The 27,196-nt window shown below is 37.6% G+C and overlaps 1 protein-coding gene across 1 annotated transcript in view; it reads left to right on the top strand.

Moving 5' to 3' along the window:
• The window catches only part of SPTBN5 (spectrin beta, non-erythrocytic 5), a 391,859-nt gene that overhangs the window by 257,421 nt on the left and 107,242 nt on the right, over positions 1-27,196 (top strand). The window contains exons 39-42 of the mRNA XM_053697828.1: positions 2,979-3,141; positions 5,252-5,440; positions 8,709-8,786; positions 26,255-26,427. Of these exons, the coding sequence (XP_053553803.1) occupies positions 2,979-3,141; positions 5,252-5,440; positions 8,709-8,786; positions 26,255-26,427 (603 nt within the window). The remainder of the gene's footprint in view (positions 1-2,978; positions 3,142-5,251; positions 5,441-8,708; positions 8,787-26,254; positions 26,428-27,196) is intronic.

Here is a 27,196-nt window from a genome sequence, read left to right as displayed (position 1 = left end):
TAGATCTGAAACACATTTCAGAAATGCTTGAGCATTCGCTGGATTTACTGGGACACGGGAAAGAAAAAATCTTTTTGCAGGAGGCCTTATCTTGAAGCCAATTCTGTACCCTTCTGAAACAATGTTCTGAATCCAAAGATATTGAATTGATCCAAATTTCTTTGAAAAATCGTAATCTGCCCCCTACCAGCTGGGCTGGAATGAGGGCCGCACCTTCATGTGGACTTTGGAGCTGGCTTTGGTTTTCTAAAAGGCTTGGATTTATTCCAGACTGGAGATGGTTTCCAAACTGATACCGCTCCTGTGGGTGAAGGATCAGGCTTTTGTTCCTTATTGTGACGAAAGGAACGAAAACGATTATTAGACCTAAATTTACCTTTAGATTTTTTATCCTGTGGTAAAAAAGTTCCTTTCCCTCCAGTAACAGTTGAGATAGTAGAATCCAACTGTGAACCAAATAATTTATTACCCTGGAAAGAAAGGGAAAGCAAAGTTGACTTAGAAGACATATCCGCATTCCAAGTTTAAAAGCCATAAAGCTCTTCTAGCTAAAATGGCTAGAGACATATACCTGACATCAACCCTAATGATATCAAAGATGGCATCACAAATAAAGTTATTAGCATGTTGAAGAAGATTAACAATGCTATGAGAATTATGATCTGTTACTTGTTGTGCTAAAGCTTCTAACCAAAAAGTTGAAGCTGCAGCAACATCCGCTAAAGATATAGCAGGTCTAAGAAGATTACCTGAACATAAGTAAGCTTTTCTTAGAAAGGATTCAATTTTCCTATCTAAATGATCCTTAAAGGAAGTACTATCTGCCGTAGGAATAGTAGTACGTTTAGCAAGAGTAGAGATAGCCCCATCAACCTTAGGGATTTTGTCCCAAAACTCTAATCTGTCAGATGGCACAGGATATAATTGTTTAAAACGTTTAGAAGGAGTAAAAGAATTACCCAAATTATTCCATTCCCTGGAGATTACTTCAGAAATAGCATCAGGGACAGGAAAAACTTCTGGAATAACTACAGGAGATTTAAAAACCTTATTTAAACGTTTAGATTTAGTATCAAGAGGACCAGAATCCTCTATTTCTAATGCAATTAAGACTTCTTTAAGTAAAGAATGAATAAATTTCATTTTGAATAAATATGAAGATTTATCAGCATCAACCTCTGAAACAGAATCCTCTGAACCAGAGAATCATTATCAGAATCAGAACGATGATGTTCATTTAAAAATTCATCTGAAATATGAGAAGTTTTAAAAGACCTTTTACGTTTACTATAAGGAGGAATAACAGACATAGCCTTCTTAATGGATTTAGAAACAAAATCTCTTATGTTATCAGGAACACTCTGAGTATTAGATGTTGAAGGAACAACAACAGGTAATGTAACATTACTAAAGGAAATATTATCTGCATTAACAAGTTTGTCATGACATTCATTACAAACAACAGCTGGAGGAACAGATACCACAAGTTTACAGCAAATACACTTAACTTTGGTAGACCCAGCACTATGCAGCGATTTTCCAGAAGTATCTTCTGACTCAGGGTCAATCTGGGACATCTTGCAATATGTAATAGAAAAAACAACATATAAAGCAAAATTGATTAAATTGCTTAAATGACAGTTTCAGGAATGGGAAAAAATGCCAGTGAACAAGCTTCTAGCAACCAGAAGCAATAAACAATGAGACTTAAATAATGTGGAGACAATAGTGATGCCCATATTTTTTAGCGCCAAAAAAGACGCCCACATTATTTGGCGCCTAAATGCTTTTGGCGCCAAAAATGACGCCACATCCGGAACGCCGACACTTTTGGCGCAAAAAACGTCAAAAATGACGCAACTTCCGGCGACACGTTAGACGCCGGAAACAAAGAAAAAATGTTTGCGCCAAAAAAGTCCGCGCCAAGAATGACGCAATAAAATGAAGCATTTTCAGCCCCCGCGAGCCTAACAGCCCACAGGGAAAAAGTCAAATTTTAAGGTAAGAAAAAAATTGATTTATTCATATGCATTATCCCAAATATGAAACTGACTGTCTGAAATAAGGAACGTTGAACATCCTGAATCAAGGCAAATAAATGTTTGAATACATATATTTAGAACTTTATATAAAAGTGTCCAACCATAGCTTAGAGTGTCACAGAAAATAAGACTTACTTACCCCAGGACACTCATCTACATGTAGTAGAAAGCCAAACCAGTACTGAAACGAGAATCAGTAGAGGTAATGGTATATATAAGAGTATATCGTCGATCTGAAAAGGGAGGTAAGAGATGAATCTCTACGACCGATAACAGAGAACCTATGAAATAGACCCCGTAGAAGGAGATCATTGAATTCAAACAGGCAATACTCTCTCCACATCCCTCTGACATTCACTGCACGCTGAGAGGAAAACTGGGCTCCAACCTGCTGCGGAGCGCATATCAACGTAGAATCTAGCACAAACTTACTTCACCACCTCCATAAGAGGCAAAGTTTGTAAAACTGATTTGTGGGTGTGGTGAGGGGTGTATTTATAGGCATTTTGAGGTTTGGGAAACTTTGCCCCTCCTGGTAGGAATGTATATCCCATACGTCACTAGCTCATGGACTCTTGCTAATTACATGAAAGAAAAGTAAATTGCAAACTTGTTTAAAATGACATGCCCTTTCTGAACCATGACAGTTTAATTTTGACTTTACTGTCCCTTTAAATTTACTACAGTCCACAACAGTCAATTAATACAGTATGATGGTTTTATAAATTATCATGGAAGGTGTTAATAGCTGCTATAAATTATCTTCAATTGAAATAAACTGTGCATACAGTATACAAACCTATATGCTTTTATAACTTATTATTTGCTGTTGTGTTACAACTAAACACAGTTCTTTAGCTGAAATTTTCCAACAATTTGTTATACCTCAAATCTATCTGTCTCATTTTATGAACAATGTGTTTCATTCTCTGGCAGGAAGGAAAAGTTGGATGCTGCTTACCATCTGCAAAGGTTCAACTCAGACATCCGAGAGCTAATGAACTGGATGCAAAAACTCCAAGCTCTAATGGAAGGAAGCAGTTTGCCAAAAACCTCAGTGGATGTCAAAACTAGGATTGAGGAACATCAGGAAAGAAAGGTAGGTAATTAGTTTGTGAAATATGTATTACAGTTCCCCAGCTCATCATTATCTTGGATTTAGAGACGTTAAACGTGCTTTGTATCACAATACATATTATATTTTTGCTTGATTCCGATGTTTACTCTTCTTTACTGTACAGATTGCTTGTGGAAGGGATTCAGTCTTTGCTCTACTATTTTTATTTTTTGCTTCAGTTTTTTGTGGAAGCTGTCCCTGTTTAAAAGGGACCGTCTACACCAGAATATTTATTGTTTTAAAAGATAGATAATCCTTTTATTACCCATTCCCTAGTTTTGCATAACCAATACAGTTATATTAATACACTTTTTACCTCTGTGATTACCTTGTATCTAAGCGTCTGCAAACTGCCCCCTTATTTCAGTTCTTTTGATAGACTTGCATTGTAGCCATTCAGTGCTGGCTCATAGGAACTCCACGTGCATGAGCACAGTGTTATCTATATGACACACATGAACTAACACCCTCTAGTGGGGAAAAACTGTCAAAATGCCCTGAGCTAAGAGGCAGCCTTCGAGGGCTTAGAAATTAGCATTTGAACCTCCTAGATTTAGCTTTCAACTAAGAATACCAAAAGAACAAAGCAAAATTGGTGATAGAAGTAAATTGAAAATTATTTAAAATTACATGCCCTATCTGAATAATGAAAGTTTGTTTTGGACTAGACTGTCCCTATAAGTGTTTAGCAGACTTTTTTTTTACTTTTCCTGCACACAGAAATGCAACATATTGTTTCCATGGTTTGATGGTGCCATGAAAACTTTATCACAAAGTTCATTTGCCAAGATTTTATCCCAAAAGATTCTTACGGCTCTCAAAACAAGTTTATCCTTCAACTGATAATCTTTGTTTAAACAAGTTTATCCTTCAACTGATAATCGGTGTTGTCTGGTTGACAATGATAGTTATGTTCCTGGGGATTAGTTGCTTGGCACATGTCTTCAGGCATGGAAACAGTGTTCTCATATGTCAGATTTTTCCCCAATTGTGTAACCTTTTACAAAAAAAACAAAAACATTTTCCAAAAATATTCCAGAAACTGAAAAGTCCAAATATACTGTAAATCTCACAATCTCCAATGAAATCAGAAGGACAAGCAAAATGTAGACTAAATAATAGTACTGTAGTAGAGCGTTTATACTTTTGAAATGTTGTTTCTTGGCTCATTCTATTAAGAATGTATTTAATTGTGCATTTCCCATTTGTTTTGAGTGCAGTTTCCTTAATCATATAATATAACTATATGATTAAGTTTTACATAGCGCTCTCATTTTATTTGGGTTTCAGTAGGTTGTGGTATATTGCCTGGAAGTGATGGTAAATTGTCTGGAAGGAAACCAAGGGGGAGTTGTATTGTTTGGAAAGGAACTTACATTGTGGTGTATTGTCAGGAAAAGTATTTTGAGGTATTGCTGCATTCTTTGGATGTGAATTGAGTTGTTGATGTGTATTTGGAGGGGAAAAGAAGTAGTGATGTCTGTGTGTATTGAAGGAAACTGCAATGGTTATGTGTGTCTGGATGGCAACTGAGATAGTTATGTGTGTCTTGAATGAAACTGGGGTAGCAGTGTTTATCTGGAAAAAAAACCGAGGTAGTGGAATTCTTTGGGTGGTAGCCAACTTGTCTGAAAGTGAACTGAGTTGATGGTTAATAGTCTTGAAGGTAATAGAGTGGGCTATAGTCTTAAATGATAATGATGGTATATTATATGGGAGGAAACATATGAGATGGTGTGTTGTCTGGAACCAAACTGAAATGGTGGTATATGATTATGCATTGAAGTGAACCAAGATGATGGTATGTTGGTTTTCTGTGTGGACGGCTACTTAGGTAGTAGTATGTTGTCAGGAAGTGAGATTAGATGAGAGCTATAATTTTTTAAGACATAAACTCTGTAATAACGAAGTTGCAGTATTCATATGTTTGCTGAAGATTAGGCTACGTCTTAGAAAGCCAACAACGCAATCCAGCAGAAATAGGAATATTTGCTCTCACCATCATCCTTATTCTTAAGGTCATTTGTATTCACTCACTCATTCTTCTAATCATATCTCTGTATCATAACAAACTTGAATGCTTTGGTTTCAGGCCGAGATCGAGGCTCGAGCAGAGAGATATAACTCAGTGAAGATTTCTGGTCAGAAGCTGTGTAACTCTGGACATTATGCTTCTGAAGAAATACGTTCTTCCCTTTCCAAAGTGGAAGAGACCTGGGACAAACTTGTGAATGCCTGGAGAGAACAGAACCTGAAGCTGTGCCAGGCCCGTGATCTGCAGGTGAATATATTTTTTTGTGTTTTATCAATTATTCAATAAATTAAATGATCCCATTTATTTAAACACTGTCATGGGTGACCACAGGAATGTTCTCAGGGAAGGGAGTATAAATAAAATTTCCTGACCTTAAGGATATTCATGTAGATAAATGAAATATTAGTTTACAGATTATAATGCTAAATTAAACATTTAGGGCCCAATGTTAAACGCGTCGTACTAATGGTGATATTTTAAAAAGGGATCCATCTTGTAATCAAGATTGGCTGTGGAATGTTATAGAGGGCTGAAATGAGTGTTTGAAGGCAGTCTCGCCAAGAGGCGTTTTACTATACTTCTATGACATAGTGAAATTATAAAAGCAGCATTACCACCGGCATTGAAGGTATAGGGGTAGATTTATGAAGCAGTGGATGCTGCTTCCGACCCACTTCGCTTCAGGTCCGCCTGAAGCGAAAGTTAAGACGTAGCGGTCGTCAGATATGATCGGGATTGACACCCCTGCGAATCTGCAGGGGGCAACATTGCACAAGCATTTCACTAGAAATGCTTGTGCAATGATAAATGCCCACAGCATATGCAAGAGCGTATTATGTCCGCCCGCACAATAATAAATCGGCGCCCTAGTGTAAATTATATCTTTACACAGTATCGATTAGCACTTCAATTTACATGTGCAAACTACAATTTACATGTTCCAATTGGAACTGAAGAATTGTGGGTATATTGTATATGTGTACAGGTAGAAAACCCTTTATCGAAACTGCTTTGGACTGGAAAAGGTTTTGATTTTGGAATATTTACATCTGTAAAATAGGACAGTTTGGAGAGGGGATGGAACCAAATATAAACAAAAATATCTTATGTCATTGAGGCAATATTTACATGTCATAATACAGCTTATACATGTAACCCAAAGGTAGTTTTGTATAAATTGTAATACTTTTGTATACATAGTACCCTCAGAAAGATAGTACAGTACTGTAATCATAAAGGTAATATTTGTTGTTTTAAAGGGACACTGAACCCCAAAAAAAAATATTTTGTGATTCAGATAGCGCATGTAATTTTAAGCAACTTTCTAATTTACTCCTATTATCAATTTTTCTTTGTTCTCTTGCTATCTTTATTTGAAAAATAAGGCATCTAAGCTAAGGAGCCAGCCAATTGGACAGCACTTGTTTATTGGCGTGTGAATTTATCGACCAATCAGCAAGAACAATGCAGGTTGTTCACCAAAAATGGGCCGGCATCTAAACTTACATTCTTGCTTTTCAAATAAAGATACCAAGAGAATGAAGAACATTTGATAATAGGAGTAAATTAGAAAGTTGCTTAAAAGTGTATGCTCTATGTTAATCACAAAAGAAAAAATTTGGGTTCAGTGTCCCTTTAAATAAATATAGACTATTATTTACATTTTAGAACACAAACCTAAACCGAAGACACAGGCAGAGAAGATTTTGACTTAAAGGCAGGGAAAATAGTAGTTTTTTTAATATTAATTAAAAAGTTTGGGTTTCAGAAAAAGTTTGAATTTTGAAATTCAGAATTTGGAGATGTGTACCTGTATACACTATTATGTATTATTTAGTAAAATGCTGTAATATGTATGTAAAGTGCTTTCTCATTTGACCGAAGTGCATTTTTTTTACTTTGCGCTGTGTAAAACATGCTTTTGATTTGACGGGTTTTCAATATTCTATTTTCATAGCCGATATACATTCACAGTGTGCTGAATTTCTATAATATTGTGACTGAACTTTAACAAATGTGTTATTTATATAAAAAATGTTTGTTAAAAACCGCCAGTTCCAAAAAAAAAAAAAAAAAACGTTTTTACACAGCGCAAAGTAAAAAAAACACATTTGGTAAAATGAGGAAGCGGCTATTGTTTTCTTTGGGATATTAATACCCTGAACACAAAATATTTGTTCTAAAAAGAAAAAAAGCACATTTATTTAAATTACAAAAAGATTTTACATACATATTATTGCATTTTATAGTATAAAACATGCAAATAATTCAGTGTATACAAATGTATAATATACATTTGTAATTAAAGTTATTAAACCCAAATCAGGTTTATTGTCAAAATGTACAGACTTTCAGATGTTTGCAATGAACAAATCAAACAAAAGCAATTAAAATAGCCTCAACTGGTTTCCCCAAATTCAACGGAAAATGCAACTTTTAATGAATTCTGCAGTCTCAAAATTATTCAACCCCTACATGGCAAGCATCTTAGTACTTAGTAGAGCACTCTTTTACTTTTTAGACCGGCTGCAAACGAGATGCATAGCCAGACATCAGCTTCTGGCAGCGTTCCTAAAGAATCTTAGCCCATTCCTCATGAGCAAGGGCCTCCACTTCAGTAATATTCTTGGGTCTGCGTGCTGTAACCGTCCAGCACGATAACTTTGAACTTGCGAACTGTGCTTCCAACGGTGTCTCTAGGAACATTCAGTGCCTTCGCTATCTTTTTGTATCCTGTTTCTTGTTTGTGAAGGGCAATGATCTCTTCTCTTAACTTGTTGGACAACTGTTTTGACTAATAAAGCCCTTGATTAGTTGCATTTGGTGTGTTTGAGACAACACCTGTTTTGCATATTTGTACTGTTGTGAGGGATTCTATTCAAGGGGTTAAATAATTTTGAGACTGCAGAATTCATCAAAAGTTGCATTTTCAGTTGATTTTTAAATTGTATGAAATCTACTGAATATACAGTGAAACTTAGTTTACATATGTATTATTTGAACTGTTACTACACAGAAACCAATTTTTCTATTTAGTGAACACACATTCTATGTTGTGTAAACATGCTTTGAATACACTCCCCCTCCTCACAGCCAGGATCACTGGAGATGTGGGCAGATGTTTTGTCAAAAAGCAAACCCTACTGTTTCCTATGAAAGGCACATGATCTCCACTGTCGGGACAGAGAGGGTCAAGCCACTTTTTTATAAAATATTGCCAGATGCACTGAAATTAGATCTCATTTTAGCGAGAAAATCCTTTCCAACTCATGGTGTCTATTTAATAAAATGTGAGAGTTTGCTTTCAAATCAGTGAATAGGCTCAATAAAGTACTATAATAATCTGGTTTCTATCACATGAGAAGGCTATTTACTGCTTGTGAATTTTACCTATATTTCAACCTTGCAGTTAATTACCCCTGCTCTGTATTTTGATTAAATTGTAAGAAGCTAATGTATTAATAAATGCTAAGAACAATAACCAACCAATAAAGAAATGCAAATTTTCTTTCAGTCATTTTTCAGCATCGTGGATCAGGTGGAGAGTTGGCTCAACAGTAAAGAGACTTTCCTGGCTTACGATGACCTGGGGGTAAGTAAATATTGTTTTCTCAGCAATATCCTGTGTATGTTTTTGTTAGGTAATAAATGTGCAGTGCTACCTTTGTTTAAAATGTCTGATTTTACTAAAGGAGGCCCAGGACTTCACTGGTAAGTGTCCAGTCATGTTTCAAGTCATCAATGTCCATCTTGCCAAAAGTGTTTATATAAAGGCCATTCTCAAAGGTCAATTCTACAAATGAAGGAAGCTAACATGTATTAGTCTCCGTAATATTTATTTATGCTATAAAGCCTCTCTGTTTTCATTGCACAAAAATGTTGTGCCCCAATTATTTTCTTTCTTTATGAAAGAATTAGGTGTTATATATTTGGTTAAAAAGTGCTTTCTCTTTCTCAAATAGTAGGTTTCTGCCCCATTGTGATTGATGTTATCATGCACTTACAGATATTACAGATCAAGGCCAACTTCTGAATCATCTTTCATTATACCACTAAAACACAAGGAGAGTTAAGCTTCAGTAGTGTAGTCCTCCACAACATTAAATCCGTCATTAAGGGCCAAATTACAAAATTGCATGCTAAGAGTTACGAGCAAGGGAAAAGGGGTTTTATCGCAGGTGTTTGCACCCGTCGGATGCAGCGCTCATATTACAAGTTGAAAGTAAACGTGATCGCAATTAAAATTAACGTGCTTTAGGATACCGTGTCCATCGAAACTGCTTGGGACTGGAAATGGTTTTGATTTTGGAATACTTGCATCTGTAAAATAGGACAGTTTGGAGAGGGATTGGTACCAAATATAAACAAAAATATCTTATGTAATTTAACCGTTTTGCAAAACAAAAAAGTGTCACAAAACACATAAAAAATGTCAAATTATAGTTACACTCATAATACTATCTAATAAAAAATATGAAACAAGGGAGGTGGAGCTTGGCCAAGCAGGCAAATGGCCACATAGACACATAGCTCCGAGACAACTATAGGACAAAAGCCTTTAGACGAGCATGCAGAATCCTGACAATCGACCCTGCATACTAGGCAAACATCCTAGATATCAATGTGACTCTGATGAGTACCCGTCCGAGGAGCTGAGATCCGTTATAAATTTTAGGACACGGACATCCGCCATCTTGGTATACATACGTCCTAACACGGAGCTCCTCAAATTCCACTACCAGGTGCAGTAGCTAAGACAGAGCAGACAAGCGACAATGTAGCGCACTACACGATCTCAATCAACATTGAGAGATATATAGCTCAGCCCCAACAGAAAAATACAGTGGCTAACAGCTAGGACTACTTAGAAATATCAACCCAAGATGTCGGTCTGAAAAAACGCAGCAATCTCAAGCAGAAAAAGACATTCCCAAGTATGCCTGACTCTTAATACCCACTAAAAAAAAATAAAAAAAATACTAGGTAACAACTCCAGCAAATGGATATATAAAGGGATGTAATTCACACCGCTGCCAATAATACTATTTCTAACATTCTAAGCAGAAGGAAAAATACAGCGCCCAGCTTAACAATTGCCTGTACTGAAAAAGCAGACGTCTCTATACATGCTCATTCTTATACAGGCAACATAAATATAACAAAATGTATTTAAATCTCCACACAGAAAGTAATCTAAATAAGTGGTGTGATTCACTAATGGAATAGACCCCTATTATTACTTCAGCTATGAGAATTAATATTACACAGCTTACTATAATGGCTTCTAAAAAAACAACAAAGGGGATAAACAATCTAAATCTCATTCCACCTTGAGAGCTTCAATTAGCTCCTTCTTTCAGCCTGCAGAAGCTGCACCTCAAGCTGTCTCAGATGACCACACTACAACAGAACAACCACAAGACACACCACCATCTACACCACATTCCATTGAGTATATGACTCAACTTAAGCAAGACCAACGAAAGAAGATTTTGACTCCCTCAAATCGATCATCACTTCTGAATTATCAAGCATGAAACATGACATCACTGACTTGGGAAACAGAATAGAACAAGTAGAAGATACACAAGACAATATCAATGGGATGATGGGGTCAATTTCCACTTAAACTAATATACATGAAACAAAATTAGACCAACTACAGGAGAAAATAGAAGACCTGGAGAATAGGTGCAGAAGGAGCATTCTCCGCATCAGAGGTATCCCTGAACATATTAAAGCAACATAACTCCTGCCCTATCTCCAATGTTCCAACACATCAAAGAAACGCCACAAGCTCCGCTGATTTAAATTGAGAGAGCTCACAGGGCACTAAGACTCTCTCCTCCTCCCTAGGGATGTCATTCTGAAATTCTTAAGGTTCGCAGACAGAGAAGAAGTCTGGCAGAAAGCGAGATCTTCACATTCGATATCCTACTTGGACCATTCAGTACAAATCTACTCAGACCTCTGCCCTAGCACCATTCAAAAAAGAAGAGAAACACATTTTATCACTACCATCCTACAAGAAAAATGCATAAAATATTGATGGAGCTTTCCCTTCAGCTTGATCATTCCATATGAGGGAAATACTCTAATCTACAAAGGCCCACAGGACTTGGATAAACTTTAAAAAGGATTGGGAATCCCACTGAAACTTCCAGGCTCACCTACAAATTCAACGGACGCTCTATACTTTAAACCAAAAGGCAACAACATTCCCAGCATAAGACCACCATGGCAGAGAGTCCAATCTCAAAAAAGGAAAGATAGTCCTAACCTCACTATGCCTACCAACAAGGAAAACACTTGAACTAGACAAAACCGTCCAACTTCCCGCTGAAGACTTAGAAACATCCGTATGTATAACTACATAGGCTTACTATGATTACTCTTACACATGATATGTTCATTTAACACAACATGAACATACTGGCAATATTTACCTGCCAGAACTAATTTGTTACAATTTTAAAATATGAGTTACTCTCATAATTATCACCTTATTCTATTTCTCGCTACATGAGATTATCACTTTGACCCTTCAAAGACTCTATTATGTAATCATAACAGACTAGATATATATAAGCTACCTAGTAGCCACATAGTTATGTTAAAAATGTTACCCACATGATTAACTTTAAAGGTCCCAATAGTTGTCGGACCTTCTCCTTAAGTAATTGTTATACTAAGCTACCTCTTGGTATTTAACCAAGAACCAATGTTTATTTGTTATTGTTCTAATTCTTATAATGTATGTTTAATACTTTGTATAGTATGGCACTGTAAACTTGTTACACTTTCAGGTACTTTCCAAGCACAGACCCTAACCCAGAATTCTAGAAATTCCACAACATCACACATCAAGTACATTATATATTTAACACTACTACAAGACCCCCACATGCCCACACTGGATAAAAAAAGAACTATTTTTCCTTACAATCACTTCAAAGGGCTTAAATAACTCATATAAAAGAAAAATAGCCCTTAAAGACTTTGCCAATAAAAAAGGTGATATAATTATCCTACAAGAATCACATTACATAAAAGGTAGAGAATCTAAAACATTCTTATTTAAATTTGGCCCTGCATTTTACGCCTCAAACACTGTTAAGACAAAGGGAGTAGGAATACTTTTCAAAAAGGGAATTCCCTTTCAACTACATAATGCTCATAGAGACTGCGAAAGGCAGATATTTGATACTAATTGGGAAATTATATAACACAATTGTTACTCTAGTAAGTATCTATGCCCCCAACACAAATCCAGATAACAGCCCTCTCAGACAAAATATTGGAAGTAGCAAAATTGTAGGATGTGATCTCAACACAACTTTAGAACCCCAAGTAGATAATCCACCCCCCATAGAATAATTAGCAAAATCAAATGACAACTGAGAGACATTTCCATCTATGACACCTGGCGAATTCATCACGCTGACTCCAGGGACTACACTTTTTTCTCACACCCACACGCACGATTTTCCAGAATAGATTACTTCTTTTTAGATGTCTCTCTAGCCCTAGCAACCCACATCACCATCCAACCCACTACATGGTCAGACCACTCAATGGTATTATGCACAATCCGATGGTCATCAGCTTCACCAACACCATATATATGGAGGATCAATGAAAAACTTTTGAACCACCCACTTTATAGTGAAAAAAAAAAATTAATAGAATACTTTGGTATCAACAAAGGTTCAGTCCCCAATTTTCAAATAGTGCGAGAAGCCCACAAAAGTCATATGAGAGGGGAACTAATAAGTTCTCACTCTCATTTTATTAAACAACAACGAATAGCCCTACACGACTCCCTCAATAAAATTTTGGACCTAGAATCCAAACTCCAATTAGATCCTACAAACAAAACCCTAATTACAGATCTACAGACAGAAAAAAACTAAATCAACCACCACCTAAGGAGGGAATGCAAACAATTGGCTTTCAAACTTCGTCAAACTTATTATGAAGGCGACAACAAATGCAGCAACATTTTCACAAGAAGATTAAAACATAAAATAAACAGATCATATATCCTCTTGATCAAGTCTTGCAATAACACTACACATAATAATACCACAACAATCGCAGAAACCTTTCGGACATACTACCAAACCCTGTATAATCTTACCCAATTGCCTAACACAGAGGAAAACAAAACCCCAATAGACCTGTACTTATCAGATATCAACATCCCCAACATAACCCAAGAATAATGGAACCTCTTAGATAACCCTTTCTCACTCAAGGAAATTCAAAGAGTTATTAAAGACAAAGTCCCTGGCCCGGACGGCTACACTAATTACTACTACAAAAGGTACTTAAATATCCCATCCCCTCATTTACTTTCCCTTTTTAACTCCATAACAGACACCAATCCATTCTCTCCCCAAGCACTAGAAGCACATATCTCTATTATCTCCAAACTTGGCAAAGACGCTGCATACAAAGAAAACTATAGACCAATTTCCCTATTAAATACCGATCTCAAAAATTTTAGCAAAAACCAACCGACTAAACACGGTCCTCCAAGAACTAATACATAAAGATCAAGTTGGATTTGTCCCTTCAAGGGAAGCAAAAGACAACAGGATCCGAGTTATCCACCTAATAGAACATCCCAAAATGCACCACATCCCTCTCCTAGTTTTGGCAACTGACGCGGAGAAAGTGTTCGATCATGTCAGTTGGCAATTTCTGAAAGATATTCTTTTTTTAATGGGAATAGGTCCTAAATTCTTAACCAAAATTTTTGCAATGTACACATCCCCCTCAACTCGGGTAAGGGTTAACGGCTCACTATCAGCCCCTTTTACTATAGCAAATGGCACCCGACAAGGCTGTCCCCTCTCTCCACTATTATTCACATGTGTGATTGAAATACTCACCCTAAAAATTCGGAACCATCCCAATATCACAGGTCTGAAAATAGCAAACACACAGCACAAGTTAATGCTATACGCAGATGACATATTATTCTGCATCACTAATCCCCAAACTACTATACCACATATTATACAACAGCTAAAACTTTTTAATCAATAAAATCAAATCTGAAATATTAAATATTAACCTACCTCCCAATGAAGAACACATAGTCCGAAAAATATGCCCATTTAAATGGCAACAATCCTCCCTCAAATACCTAGGGATACATCTGACCTCCAATCCAGACGACCTCTTCAATCTCAATTACAAACCACTTCTCACAGACATAATTACAGACCTTTCCTCTTGGATGAGAAAACACACATCATGGTTAGGCAGAATCAATCTTATTAAAATGAATATTCTTCAATGCCTACTATACATATTTCACCCTCCCTATCCCACTTCCAAATACTTTTATAATCTCACTACAAAAAAAAAACTATTAGAATTTATCTGGAGAAACTCTAAGGCCCGAATTAATAAGAAATGAATGCTTCTTCCAATGGGCGGTCTAGGAGTCCCTGATCTCCATAAATATAGACAAGCGATTTGCTTACAACGCGTCATAGACTGGTTCTCTAACATACAAAATAAAATCTGGGTCCAACTAGAACATGATATCACACAAACCACCCACTTAGGAGCGCTATGCTGGTTCCCAAAAGACAGAGATACACTACTGCAAGACACTACTACAAGACTCTACAAGAATCATAAAAGAAACCTTCACTGTTTGGGATAAAATTAATATAGAATACCTATATATCTCTTCTAAAATATCACCACTAAGACCCTTAACCCATAACCTAGAATTTACGCCAGGACTTTTACACCCCAAAAAAATACTAGGCCCGACAAACAGATCACTCCAGATTTTTCACCTAGGAAACGAACAACAATCCACCACACCTGAGGATCTGGTCACAATGGGCTTCTTAGCTTTCAACTACTGGCTATTTTACAGACAATGCATCTCATATATATCAATCCATCCTCAAAATAGAAATATGGTCAGATTGTTAACGCCAATCCTCTATCTCTTGTAAATATTTAGAACTCAATACTAAAATCCTGCCAACCAGATGTAAAAAATATATAATCTCAGCTCCGCAGACTGCTGGAGATGCGGTTCCCCAATAGGACACATGGCCTACATTTGGTGGCAGTGTCCTAATATCTCAGGCGTTTTAGCTCAAAGCACGAGAAGCAAGTAAAATCTTAGAATTTAATATCCCACTGGATCCATGCCTATGGCTCTTTAATAAAACCTCAAAAAAGCTATTCAATATCCTAAGCAATAGCTTCAAATTAATGATAGCAAGAAATTGGAAATCTGATAAAATACCAACAATAACACAATGACACCAGGAAATCCACCATACCCTCTCCCTGGAAGAATTCCACATCATGAAAACTAAAAAACTTGACACATACGCACAGATGCTTTCTCAAGGAGAAAGGGTGGAGCCCGAAACGTGCATTAGAGTGTTGGTCTAAGGCTGTCTTTTCGAAATCCACTGTATGCATAGATCTCCCTCTGATTGTAATCTGGATCTCCAATAGCCTCTTACAACTGTTATATGTGACAGTTCTTGTGCAGTACATCACGCTCACGGAGCGATATTCAACTGGAAGCCGGATAGGATACTAGCAAGTATATCTCCCTTTGCTTGCAGGAACAGACACACTGCACGCTGATTAAAGGGACAGTCAACACCAGAATTTTTGTTGTTTAAAAAGAAAGATAATCCCTTTATTACCCGTTCCCTAGTTTTGCACAACCAACACAGTTATATTAATATATATTAAGCTTCTGCTGACTGCTGCCCCCTTATTTCAGTTCTTTTGACAGACATGCAGTTTAGCCAATCAGTGCTCAGTCCTAGGTCACTTTACGTGCATGAGCTCAATGTTATCTATATGAAACATGTGAACTAATGCCCTCTAGTGGTCAAAATGCATTCAGATTAGAGGCAGTCTTCAGGGTCTAAGAAATTAGCATATGAACCTCCTAGTTTTAGCTTTTAACTAAGAATACCAAGAGAACAAAGCAAAATTGGTGATAAAAGTAAATTGGGAAGTTGTTTAAAATTGCATGCCCTATTTAAATCATGAAAGTTTTTTTGGACTTGACTGTCCCTTTAAGCGTTATCCGACAGGAAGCCGGACGGAAGCAAGTATACTTTATATCTACTATTGCAAGTTGACACAGCGTACAGGTTTTTCTGGGTAGCCTGGTGGACATTTACAATTGTGTTTTATTTACGCTACAATTATTACTGCACCACACGATTCAGTTGTAGAGAGGTTTACATATTGTCCGGGGACAAAGTCAGAAGTGTTACGGACTGGGAAGTCTTATTTATGTATGAGATCAATGTAATACATCTTGGTATCTAGAGGTGTGAGACCTATAAGGATAGGAGTGTCCTATGTGTATGGTGGTTACATAGGGGCAGTGAACTTTGCTCTATAAACTACAATCAAGTTGGATAGTTTGTTGCATTACATGTGGATTACAATTGTTACCACTCTTCTGATGTTTGTAATGAGCTTCAATCAAGTGTGACTTTTTATTTCTATTTGGATTACAAAGTATCAACTTGTTTTGCCCCTGAGTTACTTATTCACATCATAGAACTGTGTATCTTCTCAAAAGACGCCTCTATTTTTTCCCCTTAGGGACGCCTAAGGGGAAGTGTATTGTATGCGAGTGTATGCTGTATGTGAGTCTGAGTGAGGATAGGTTGGGGACCTTGCACCTTGGTTTTGTGTGTTGACTATATATTTTCTGATTTTGGCATTTTTCCTGCTATAAATTAAAATTATTTCTTCTTTGTATTATTTAGGAGTGCTGAGTATTTTTTATTTTTTATTATTGAGGATGATTAACCTGTTTACAAGAATGCATACAAAATAGTTTATTAAAGGAACATGAATCCCAAATTATTTCCTTTCATGATTCAGACACAGCATGTAACTTTAAGCAACTTTCTAATTTACTTCTACTATCAATTTTTCTTTTGTCCTCTTGGTATCTTTTGTTGTAAAGCAGGGACGTAAGCTCATGAGTGTGCACATTTCTGGTGCACTATACGGCAGCACTTTTGTAAGAATGTTATACATTAGCAAGAGCACTAGATGGCAGCAGTTTTGTAAGAATGTTATACATTAGCAAGAGCACTAGATGGCAGCAGTTTTGTAAGAATGTTATACATTAGCAAGAGCACTAGATGGCAGCAGTTTTGTAAGAATGTTATACATTAGCAAGATGGCAGCACTATTTCCTGCCATGTAGTGCTACAAATGCCTACCTATTTATCCCTTCACTAAAGAATGCCAATTCGAACCAAGCAAAATTGATAACAGAAGTAAATTGGAAACTTTTTTAAAATTGAATGCTTTGAATCACAAAATAACATTTTTGGGTTTCATATCCCTTTAATTCCTTGATGTGATACTTGTTTATTCATTAACTGGTATCTGTGCATTGTAGTTTTTGGTAACTGTTAAACAAGTAGATTCACAGGATTGTAGTTCCCACACCAATAGTGCCCTCATTTCCCCCTGTATTTGTCTCTAAAATGTTGTCTTATATTGTATTGTTTCACTGTTTTAACTTGTACCCATGGACAGCGCTTCAGAATCTGTTGGCGCTTTATAAATAAAGAATAATAATTCAAGCACAAAATAGGCTAATGAATGTTACAGCAAAAAAATAGGATTCCTCAGAACTCCAGCGTGTGCTTAGAGGTCTGTAAAGTGTTGTTATTTCATTATGACAAAACCTTTTAAATAACGTTTCTAATGGCTGCTTAAGAAATTAGTGCTGAATTCACAGATGTTTCAAATCTTTCACAGTCATTTTATGGTTATTTGGGCATTTGTCATTTTCCATGAACTCAGCTAGCAGTTAGGTAACGACAATAACTTTGTCTTGCTTACTTTAATATAAAAACCAAACCAATGAAAAATATAACCTAGCCTATAAACTCAACCTATGATCCTACAATAGTGCAAAGATAATATGCACATTTCTTTTGCATGATGTACCGAGTCCACAAATTCATCCTTACTTGTGGGATATTGTCCTTCCTAACAGCAGAGCCACAGCACCACAGCAGAGCTGTCTATATAGCTCCCCCCCTAACTCCACCCCCCAGTAATTCTCTTTGCTGGCTCTAAGCTGGAAGGGTAAAGAGAAGAGGTGTTAAACTGTTAGATTTTATTTTCTCTTCAATCAAGAGTTTGTTATTTTTAAATGGTACCGGTGTTGTACTATTTACTCTCAGGCAGGACATAGATGAAGATTTCTGCCTAGAGGATGATGATCTTAGCATTTGTTACTAAGGTCCACTGCTGTTCCCACAGAAGCTGAGGAGTATAGGAAAACTTCAATGTGAGGAACGGTTTCTTGCTATACAGCAATGAGGTATGTTCAGTCATATTTTCTGCAGAGACTGTGTTAACTCAGAAAGGCTGACAGTGTCCCCATTAGGGGAAGGGTAAGCAGTAATCCTAGTGTTATCAGAGGTTTTTACTAGCTTGCATAAAGGGTTAATTTTTTGTGGGCACTCAGTTTGTTATGTGAATTTGGGACAAATGTTTTTGTGTCTGGGAGTAACGTTTTCAGTTTTATGGGAAATTTGCTTGTGGATTCTTTGGGGTTGTTTATAACCCACATGGCTTTCAGGCAGGGTTTGTTAGTTTTGTGTAGGCCCCAGCAACATCGAGTGAGGTGGGCAGGGCCTAGCATTTACAAGCAACAAGCAACTTCTCCTGAGGTCCTGATAGTCTTCTGAGGGACTAATTGAAGCTTTAAACCCCATATTATCATTTCCTAAGGGCAGGTAGGGCCACAGCAGAGGGTGCTTTAGGGGTTTTTAACCGGTTTTAGACAATTATCAATCCTTTTTTTTCATTTGGGAGTCTATTGTTTTTTTACTTGTGGTGCAATCCTTCTAAAGCTTAGTGGGTACACTGTTAAAATTTCGGAATTTTTGAAGCAATTTTAACCTGTTTTGCAGTTTGTGTGTGCCTTTTTTTTTCTTAAAGGTACAGTACCGTTTTTGCAAATTGTGTTTTTTTCATTAAATAAAGTGTTTTCCAAGCTTGCTTGCTTCATTACTAGCCTACATGTCTGACACTGAGGACACTCATTGTTCAATTTGTTTAGAAGCCATTGTGGAACCCCCTCTAAGAATGTGTCCCAATTGTACTGATATGTCTATAAATTGCAAACAGCATATTTTGACTTATAAGAATTTGGCATTAAATGATTCTCAGACAGAAGGAAATCAGGTTTCGCCATCTAGTTCTCCCCAAGTGTCACAACCAGTTACGCCCGCACAAGCGACGCCAAGTACTTCTAGTGCATCTAATTCTTTCACCTTGCAAGATATGGCTTCAGTTATGAATACTACCCTCACAGAAGTTTTATCTAAACTGCCAGGGTTGCAAGGGAAGCGCAGTAGCTCTGGGTTAAGAACAAATGCTGAGCCTTCTGATGCTTTAGTAGCCGTATCCGATATTCCCTCACAATGTTCTGAGGTAGGGATGAGGGATTTGCTGTTTGAGGGAGAGATTTCTGATTCAGGAAAGATGTTCCCTCAGACAGATTCAGATATGACGGCATTTAAATTTAAGCTAGAGCACCTCCGTTTATTGCTCAGGGAGGTTTTAGCTACTCTGGATGATTGTGACCCTATTGTCGTTCCAGAGAAATTGTGTAAGATGGACAAATATTTAGAGGTTCCTGTTTACACTGATGTATTTCAGGTCCCTAAGAGGATTTCCGACATTGTTACTAAGGAGTGTGATAGACCAGGTATTCCGTTCACTCCCCCTCCTGTTTTTAAGAAAATGTTCCCCATTTCTGACACCATAAAGGACTCATGGCAGATGGTCCCTAAGGTGGAGGGAGCTATTTCTACTCTGGCTAAGCGTACAACTATACCTATTGAAGACAGTTGTGCTTTCATTGATCCTATGGATAAAAAGTTACAGGGTCTCCTAAAGAACATTTTTGTTCATCAAGGTTTTCTTCTTCAACCTATAGCCTGCATTGTTCCGGTAACCACTGCAGCTGCTTTTTGGTTTGAGGCTCTAGAAGAGGCTCTTTAGATGGAGACCCCACTAGATGATATTTTGGACAGAATTAAGGCTCTTAAGTTGGCTAATTCTTTTATTACAGACGCCGCTTTTCATCTTGCTAAGTTAGCGGCAAAGAATTCAGGTTTTGCCATTTTAGCGCGAAGAGCGTTATGGCTTAAGTCCTGGTCAGCTGATGTGTCATCTAAATCTAAGCTTTTGTCCATCCCTTTCAAAGGTAAGACCCTATTCGGGCCTTCACTGAAAGAGATCATTTCAGACATTACTGGAGGGAAGGGTCATACCCTCCCTCAGGATAAGTCAAATAAGTCAAGGACCAAACAAAATAATTTTCGTTCCTTTCGAAGCTTCAAGAGTGGTCCCAATTCCTCTTCCTCTGGTGGAAAGCAAGAGGGGAACTTTGCTCAACCCAAGCCAACCTGGAGACCTAATCAGGCTTGGAACAAGGGTAAACAGGCCAAAAAGCCTGCTGCTGCCAATAAGTCAGCATGAAGGGGTAGCCCCCGATCCGGGACCGGATCTAGTAGGGGGCAGGCTCTCTCTCTTTGCTCAGGCCTGGGAAAGAGACGTTCAGGATTCCTGGGCCGTAGAAATTGTAACCCAGGGATACCTTCTAGATTTCAAGGATTCCCCTCCAAGGGGGAGGTTCCATCTTTCTCAATTGTCTGTAAACCCGACAAAAAGAGAGGCATTCTTACGCTGTGTAGAAGACCTTTTTACCATGGGAGTGATCTGCCCAGTCCAAAAAGCAGAGCAGGGACAGGGGTTCTACTCCAATCTGTTTGTGGTTCCCAAGAAAGAGGGAACTTTCAGACCAATTCTAGATCTCAAGATCCTAAACCAATTCCTAAGAGTCCCATCCTTCAAGATGGAGACCATTCGGACTATCTTACCATTGATCCAGGAGGGTCAATATATGACTACCGTGGACTTAAAGGATGCATATCTACACATGCCTATCCACAAAGATCATCACCAGTTCCTCAAGTTCGCCTTTCTGGACAAGCATTATCAGTAGTTTGTGGCTCTTCCCTTCGGGTTGGCCATGGCGCCACGAATCTTCACAAAGGTGCTAGGGTCCCTTCTGGTGGTTCTAAGGCCATGGGGCATAGCAGTGGCCCCTTATCTAGACTAAATTCTTATTCAAGCGTCGACTTTCCAACTAGCCAAGTCCCACACGGACTTAGTGTTGGCTTTTCTAAGATCTCACGGGTGGAAGGTGAACGTAAAAAAAAAAAAAGAGTTCTCTTTTCCCCCTCACAAGGGTTTCCTTTCTAGGGACTCTGATAGACTCGGTGGAAATGAAAATATTTCTGACGGAGGTCAGGAAATCAAAGATTTTGTCCACCTGCCGAGCTCTTCATTCCATTCTTCGGCCATCAGTGGCTCAGTGTATGGAGGTAATCGGGCTAATGGTAGCGGCAATGGACATAGTTCCGTTTGCTCGCTTGCATCTCAGACCACTGCAACTATGCATGCTCAATCAGTGGAATGGGGATTATGCGGATTCATCTCCTCAGATAAATCTGGATCAAGAGACCAGAGACTCTCTTCTTTGGTGGTTGTCACAGGATCATCTGTCCCAGGGAATGTTTTTCCGCAGGCCAGATTGGGTTATAGTGACGACAGACGCCAGCCTTCTTAAGCCTGTGTTTAAATCTGTTGCTCCGCCATGGAGTTTAAATTTAGTTCTGAGAGTTCTTCAAGGGGTTCCGTTTGAACCCATGCATTCCATGGATATTAAGCTTTTATCTTGGAAAGTTTTATTCCTAGTTGCTATTTCTTCAGCTCAAAGAGTTTCTGAACTATCTGCATTACAATGTGACTCACCTTATCTTGTGTTCCATGCTGATAAGGTGGTTTTGCGTACCAGGCCTGGGTTTCTACCTAAGGTTGTTACTGACAGGAATATCAATCAGGAGATTGTTGTTCCTTCTCTGTGTCCTAATCCTTCTTGTAAGAAGGAACGTCTGTTGCACAACTTGGACGTGGTTCGTGCTTTGAAATTCTGTTTACAGGCAACCAAAGATTTTCGTCAAACATCTTCTTTGTTTGTTGTCTATTCTGGAAAGCGTAGGGGTCATAAGGCTACGGCGACTTCTCTTTCCTTTTGGCTGAAAAGCATCATCCGTTTGGCTTATGAGACTGCTGGACAGCAGCCTCCTGAAAGGATTACAGCTCATTCTACTAAAGCGGTAGCTTCCACATGGGCTTTTAAAAATGATGCTTCTGTTGAACAGATTTGTAAGGCTGCGACTTGGTCTTCGCTCCATACCTTTTCAAAATTTTACAAATTTGATACTTTTGCTTCTTCGGAAGCTATTTTTGGGAGAAAGGTTTTGCAAGCAGTGGTGCCTTCCTTTTAGGTTTCTGTCTTGTCCCTCCCTTCATCCGTGTCCTAAAGTTTTGGTATTGGTATCCCACAAGTAAGGATGAATCCGTGGACTCGGTACATCATGCAAAAGAAAACAAAATTTATGCTTACCTGATAAATTTCTTTCTTTTGCGATGTACCAAGTCCACGGCCCGCCCTGTCTATCAAGACAGATAGTATTTTTTAATGAAAACTTCAGTCACCTCTGCACCTTATAGTTTCTCCTTTTCTTCCTTGGCCTTTGGTCGAATGACTGGGGGGTGGAGTTAAGGGGGGAGCTATATAGACAGCTCTGCTGTGGTGTTCTCTTTGCTACTTCCTGTTAGGAAGGACAATATCCCACAAGAAAGGATGAATCCGTGGACTTGGTACATCGCAAAAGAAAGAAATTTATCAGGTAAGCATAAATTTTGGTTTTGCCTTCTACTGGATGTATTTATAGCTTATATATTACTTTATTCCCTCGTCAATAGGGATATTTTACCTAAATTAACTTAAAATATGTTACAACCAGTTAAGGTTCCTTAAAATTTGAAAAACTTAATTTTTCAATGCTGTGAGTATACCCATGGTGCTCAGGATAATGATTACATCAAATGGAAGTGACGGCAATAGTCTGCCAACCTTCTAAATGCTTCTCTTACTGGAAGCCAGCCACTAAACTGACTTTATGCTTGTATAGCATTCCCTTTAACTATTGCTAAATTCTACCTTACCTTTTCATGGATTGTTGGAGGGTTTTGGAACGGATTGTAGGCAGCTCCACTTGTGTACTAAATTAGCTTTTAAAAGGATAAGCCTATTTCTAAACAGAATTGTTCCACCAACCCATGTTTTCCAAACACTGGCATGCCTCATGTTTTTCCATGCGGTCTTACAAAACTCAAAAGTTACAGAGATCTATCCTGTTTTTAGTTATCAGATGATTTATAGTAACATTTTGTAAACACTATGGGTCATATCTATCAAGGCTCGCCAGAAACACCAGTTATGAAGCAGCGGTTTAAAGACCGCTGCTCCATAACCTGTCCGCCTGCTCTGAAGAGGCGGACAGACATCACCGCAATTCAACTCGATGGAATACAATCGGGTTGATTGACACCCCCCTGCTAGTGGCCGATTGGCCGCCAATCTGCAGGGGGCGGCGTAGCACCAGCAGTTCGCATTCAGCGAGGTCTGTCGGACATGATCCGCAATATCGGATCATGTCCGACAGGCCTTTCATAAATAGACCCCTATATATCATGATGGTCCAGATTATTTAAAGAGACACTGTAGTCAGAAAGCAAAGTACTATATTTGAAAAAAATAATGACTAAATTTTTAATTAATAAAAAGTTTTGCTATATACAATATGTATTAAACATTTTGCAACTAAAGTTGGTAAAATTGACAGTAAACTTGCCTGTGTTTTGTTTTCCTGTTATGAACTGTGTAATTCTATCGTATTGTTCCATTTCCACAAAACTCACTATTTTCCTACACTCCCTGACAAGTTGTACTAGCTGCCTAAACTAAATTAAAGGGATATGACACAGTACTTATTCAGTAAAAACAGATATGCTAAATCAAAGTAAACATAAAAAGAAGCAGATTGTTTAAAAAACATACTTGTTTTATTGCAAAATAAGCACTTAGAAATTCTCAATGTAGACACTGCCCTCAGGTTGATGAGGGAGCTGACATGTTGGTAACTTAAGTTGCACTATAGGGACATTTGATAAATCAGCCCCTATGGCAGCAGTGTTTGTAATTATGTATAACATCACTATAAATTCTAGGTATATATATATATATATATATATATATATATATATATATATATATATATATATATATATATATATATATCTTTAGCAATGTATATGTAAGTGTCTCAATGTTAAAGTACTTTGGCTGCTTTTATTTTCTAACACCTGAGATCTCATATCTATACTTTGTAATAGAGCTGCAACAACTAATCGTCATAATCGATAATAATCGATTATGAAAATAGTTGTCAACGAATCTCATAATCGATTAATCGATTAGTTGGTTTGCAATCAGTTGGTCTGTGCACAACTCCAGCTGCTTCACTCCAATGAACTCCTGCATATGATATTGTTTTTTTTTTGTTATGTCCTTAGCCTAAAGGATGTCTACAGACGTCTACTTTTCACTTTTTCAGGACAGTATACGTTTACAACTACCCCTGGCTTATGTGCAACCCAGATATAATAGTCATCATTTGGATTGTTTATATTAAATCTGGTGATTTGGAACTATGCTTTTCATGATATAGTGCCAAGCTTGTTGTTTACACCTTGCCCCTAGATTGATGGGAGTTATCTAAATTGATGTGCGCTATTATCTGTTTGCACAATTATTAGCGTATTGCTTGCTATTGCTGATTATATGAACTGTATAAATAAACGTGTAATACTTTGTCCTGTTATTGATATACAGTCCTTAGCGCTTTTGATTTTGTTTTTTATTGTTTTTTTTAATAAATTGTGATAATATGTACCAGATTCAACCTTTATAAGTATATATTCGTTATTTTTAGAGCGGACTAGATATTTTCCCTAACCTTATAGCTGGTTATTTACCATTGCATATAGATATTCAAGATATTTTTATGTTAGAATGAAGTCAAGGGTTACTTTATTGAGAGGCCCCTTGCCAAGGTAGAAAAACACAGCATTGGTGAAGAGCTAACAAAGATAAATATCCCACTTTGGTGAAATTGGCAAAACCCTACTTATACACCTCAACAGCCTTTTCTCTGCTGCAGGAAATATAGCTGCAAACAGAGAACCAGCCTTAGCCAGAAGCATGTGGACATGTTGAGATTTTTGCATTTCAATGCAAAGTTTCTGAAAGAGTGAATAACAGAATGTTATTAACAGTGATAGTCTAACTCTTTCTAGTTCTACCTCTTTTCAAAGAGTTTGTGGGTTTTTTTTTGTTTAATTATAAAACTGTGCTCTGCTGCTTAAAAATTGAACAGTTGTGTTAATGAAAAGTTTTAGTCTGAAGTTTATATTTGTAACACTCATTATGTGGATTTTATTTAAAACATAGAAAACTATTATTGATTCTCTTTTTATCCGATTAGTCGATTAATCGATTATGAAAATAATCGTTAGTTGCAGCCCTACTTTGTAATGTATTTTTGAAGTGTTTTGTGCAACTTTTTTGTTTCGGAAAACAGTTAACTACAGCTCTGAGATCTCAGTAAGGATTAAAGCATAAATGGCGATTGTGCTAGCGCTAGTGTGATTTCTCTCAAGTTGTAATATCAGTGCAATTAAAAAGGCTTGTGAAAAGACGATATCACTTGCGCAAAACAACTTGCGCCTCACTTGTATTCTAGCCCATAATTGGATATTATTTTGTTTTGTACTACAATATGTTATCCAACACATCATACAATCTAAGAAAGTTTTATTATTAACAGCTCATTGTCCAAATATATACTGTCAATTTTTCTGTGCTCTTAACTTCATAGTTTTTATACATGTCAGTATATTCCCATTGACTTCTATGTAACTAATTTGTCACTTTATACAAATACAATTGTTTAACTACTTGCATATCTTTAAAACCCAATGAAAATAAGCTGACAAAATAAACGGTATGTGTTTCCCACTCAGGACTCTGTGGCCAGTGTTGAAAGTCTTCAGCGCAAACATGAGAAATTTCAGAAAGCTCTTGAAGCGCAGATGGTGAAAATTGATGAAATGGAAGCATTTGCCCAAGAGCTGGTTCTGAACCAGCATTATGATTCAGACAACATCACCAGTAAATGTCAGTCTGTGCTAGAAAGGTAAGGCTACCCCTATCCTTATAATGACCGCAGGGAATATATAGGAAAATCATTTATAACAAAAGCTACAACAAATGTGCGCATAACACATAGATATATGTACTGCTATTTCTACGACTAGCATGCACTTAACAATCCTGCAAGCCCATGTAAGGCTGTTATATGTATAATAAATCCCTTTAACCCTCAGTACAGTTATGCATTTGCAATTTTCCCCCGATGCTTCCGGCTCGCTGGAAACATCGGTTAAGAAGCAGCGGTCATAAGACCGCTGCTTCTTAACTCATCCGCCACCTCTGAGGTGGCGGACTGCAAATCATCCCGATCAGATATACGATCGGGATGATTGACACCCCCTGCTAGCGGCCGATTGCCTCCGAATGTGCAGGGGGTGGCATTGCACAAGCATTTTACCAGAAATGCTTGTGCAATGTTAAACGCTGTCAGCATTTAGCGATGCCTGGCGGACATGATACGCTACATCGAATCTTATCCGCCTGGCATTTGATAAATCAGCCCCTATGGCAGCAGTGTTTGTAATTATGTATAACATCACTATAAATTCTAGGTAGGCTGTTAGGAGCTTAGGAGCATGCTTGTGTCTTTAGTATTCCATGGCAAAAGTGTTTGCAATGATGTTTATAGCAGTTATACATAGCTGCCAGATGGCTAAATACACATGCACGCTCCTGAGCTCCCCTAGAATTACACTTTAACAAAGGATACCAAGAGAATGAAGCAAAAGTGATAATACAAGTAAATTGAAAAG

Source organism: Bombina bombina, chromosome 1 (assembly GCF_027579735.1).
Source record: "Bombina bombina isolate aBomBom1 chromosome 1, aBomBom1.pri, whole genome shotgun sequence".
Lineage (NCBI taxonomy): Eukaryota > Metazoa > Chordata > Amphibia > Anura > Bombinatoridae > Bombina > Bombina bombina.
This window is presented reverse-complemented; position numbering and strand designations above follow the sequence as displayed.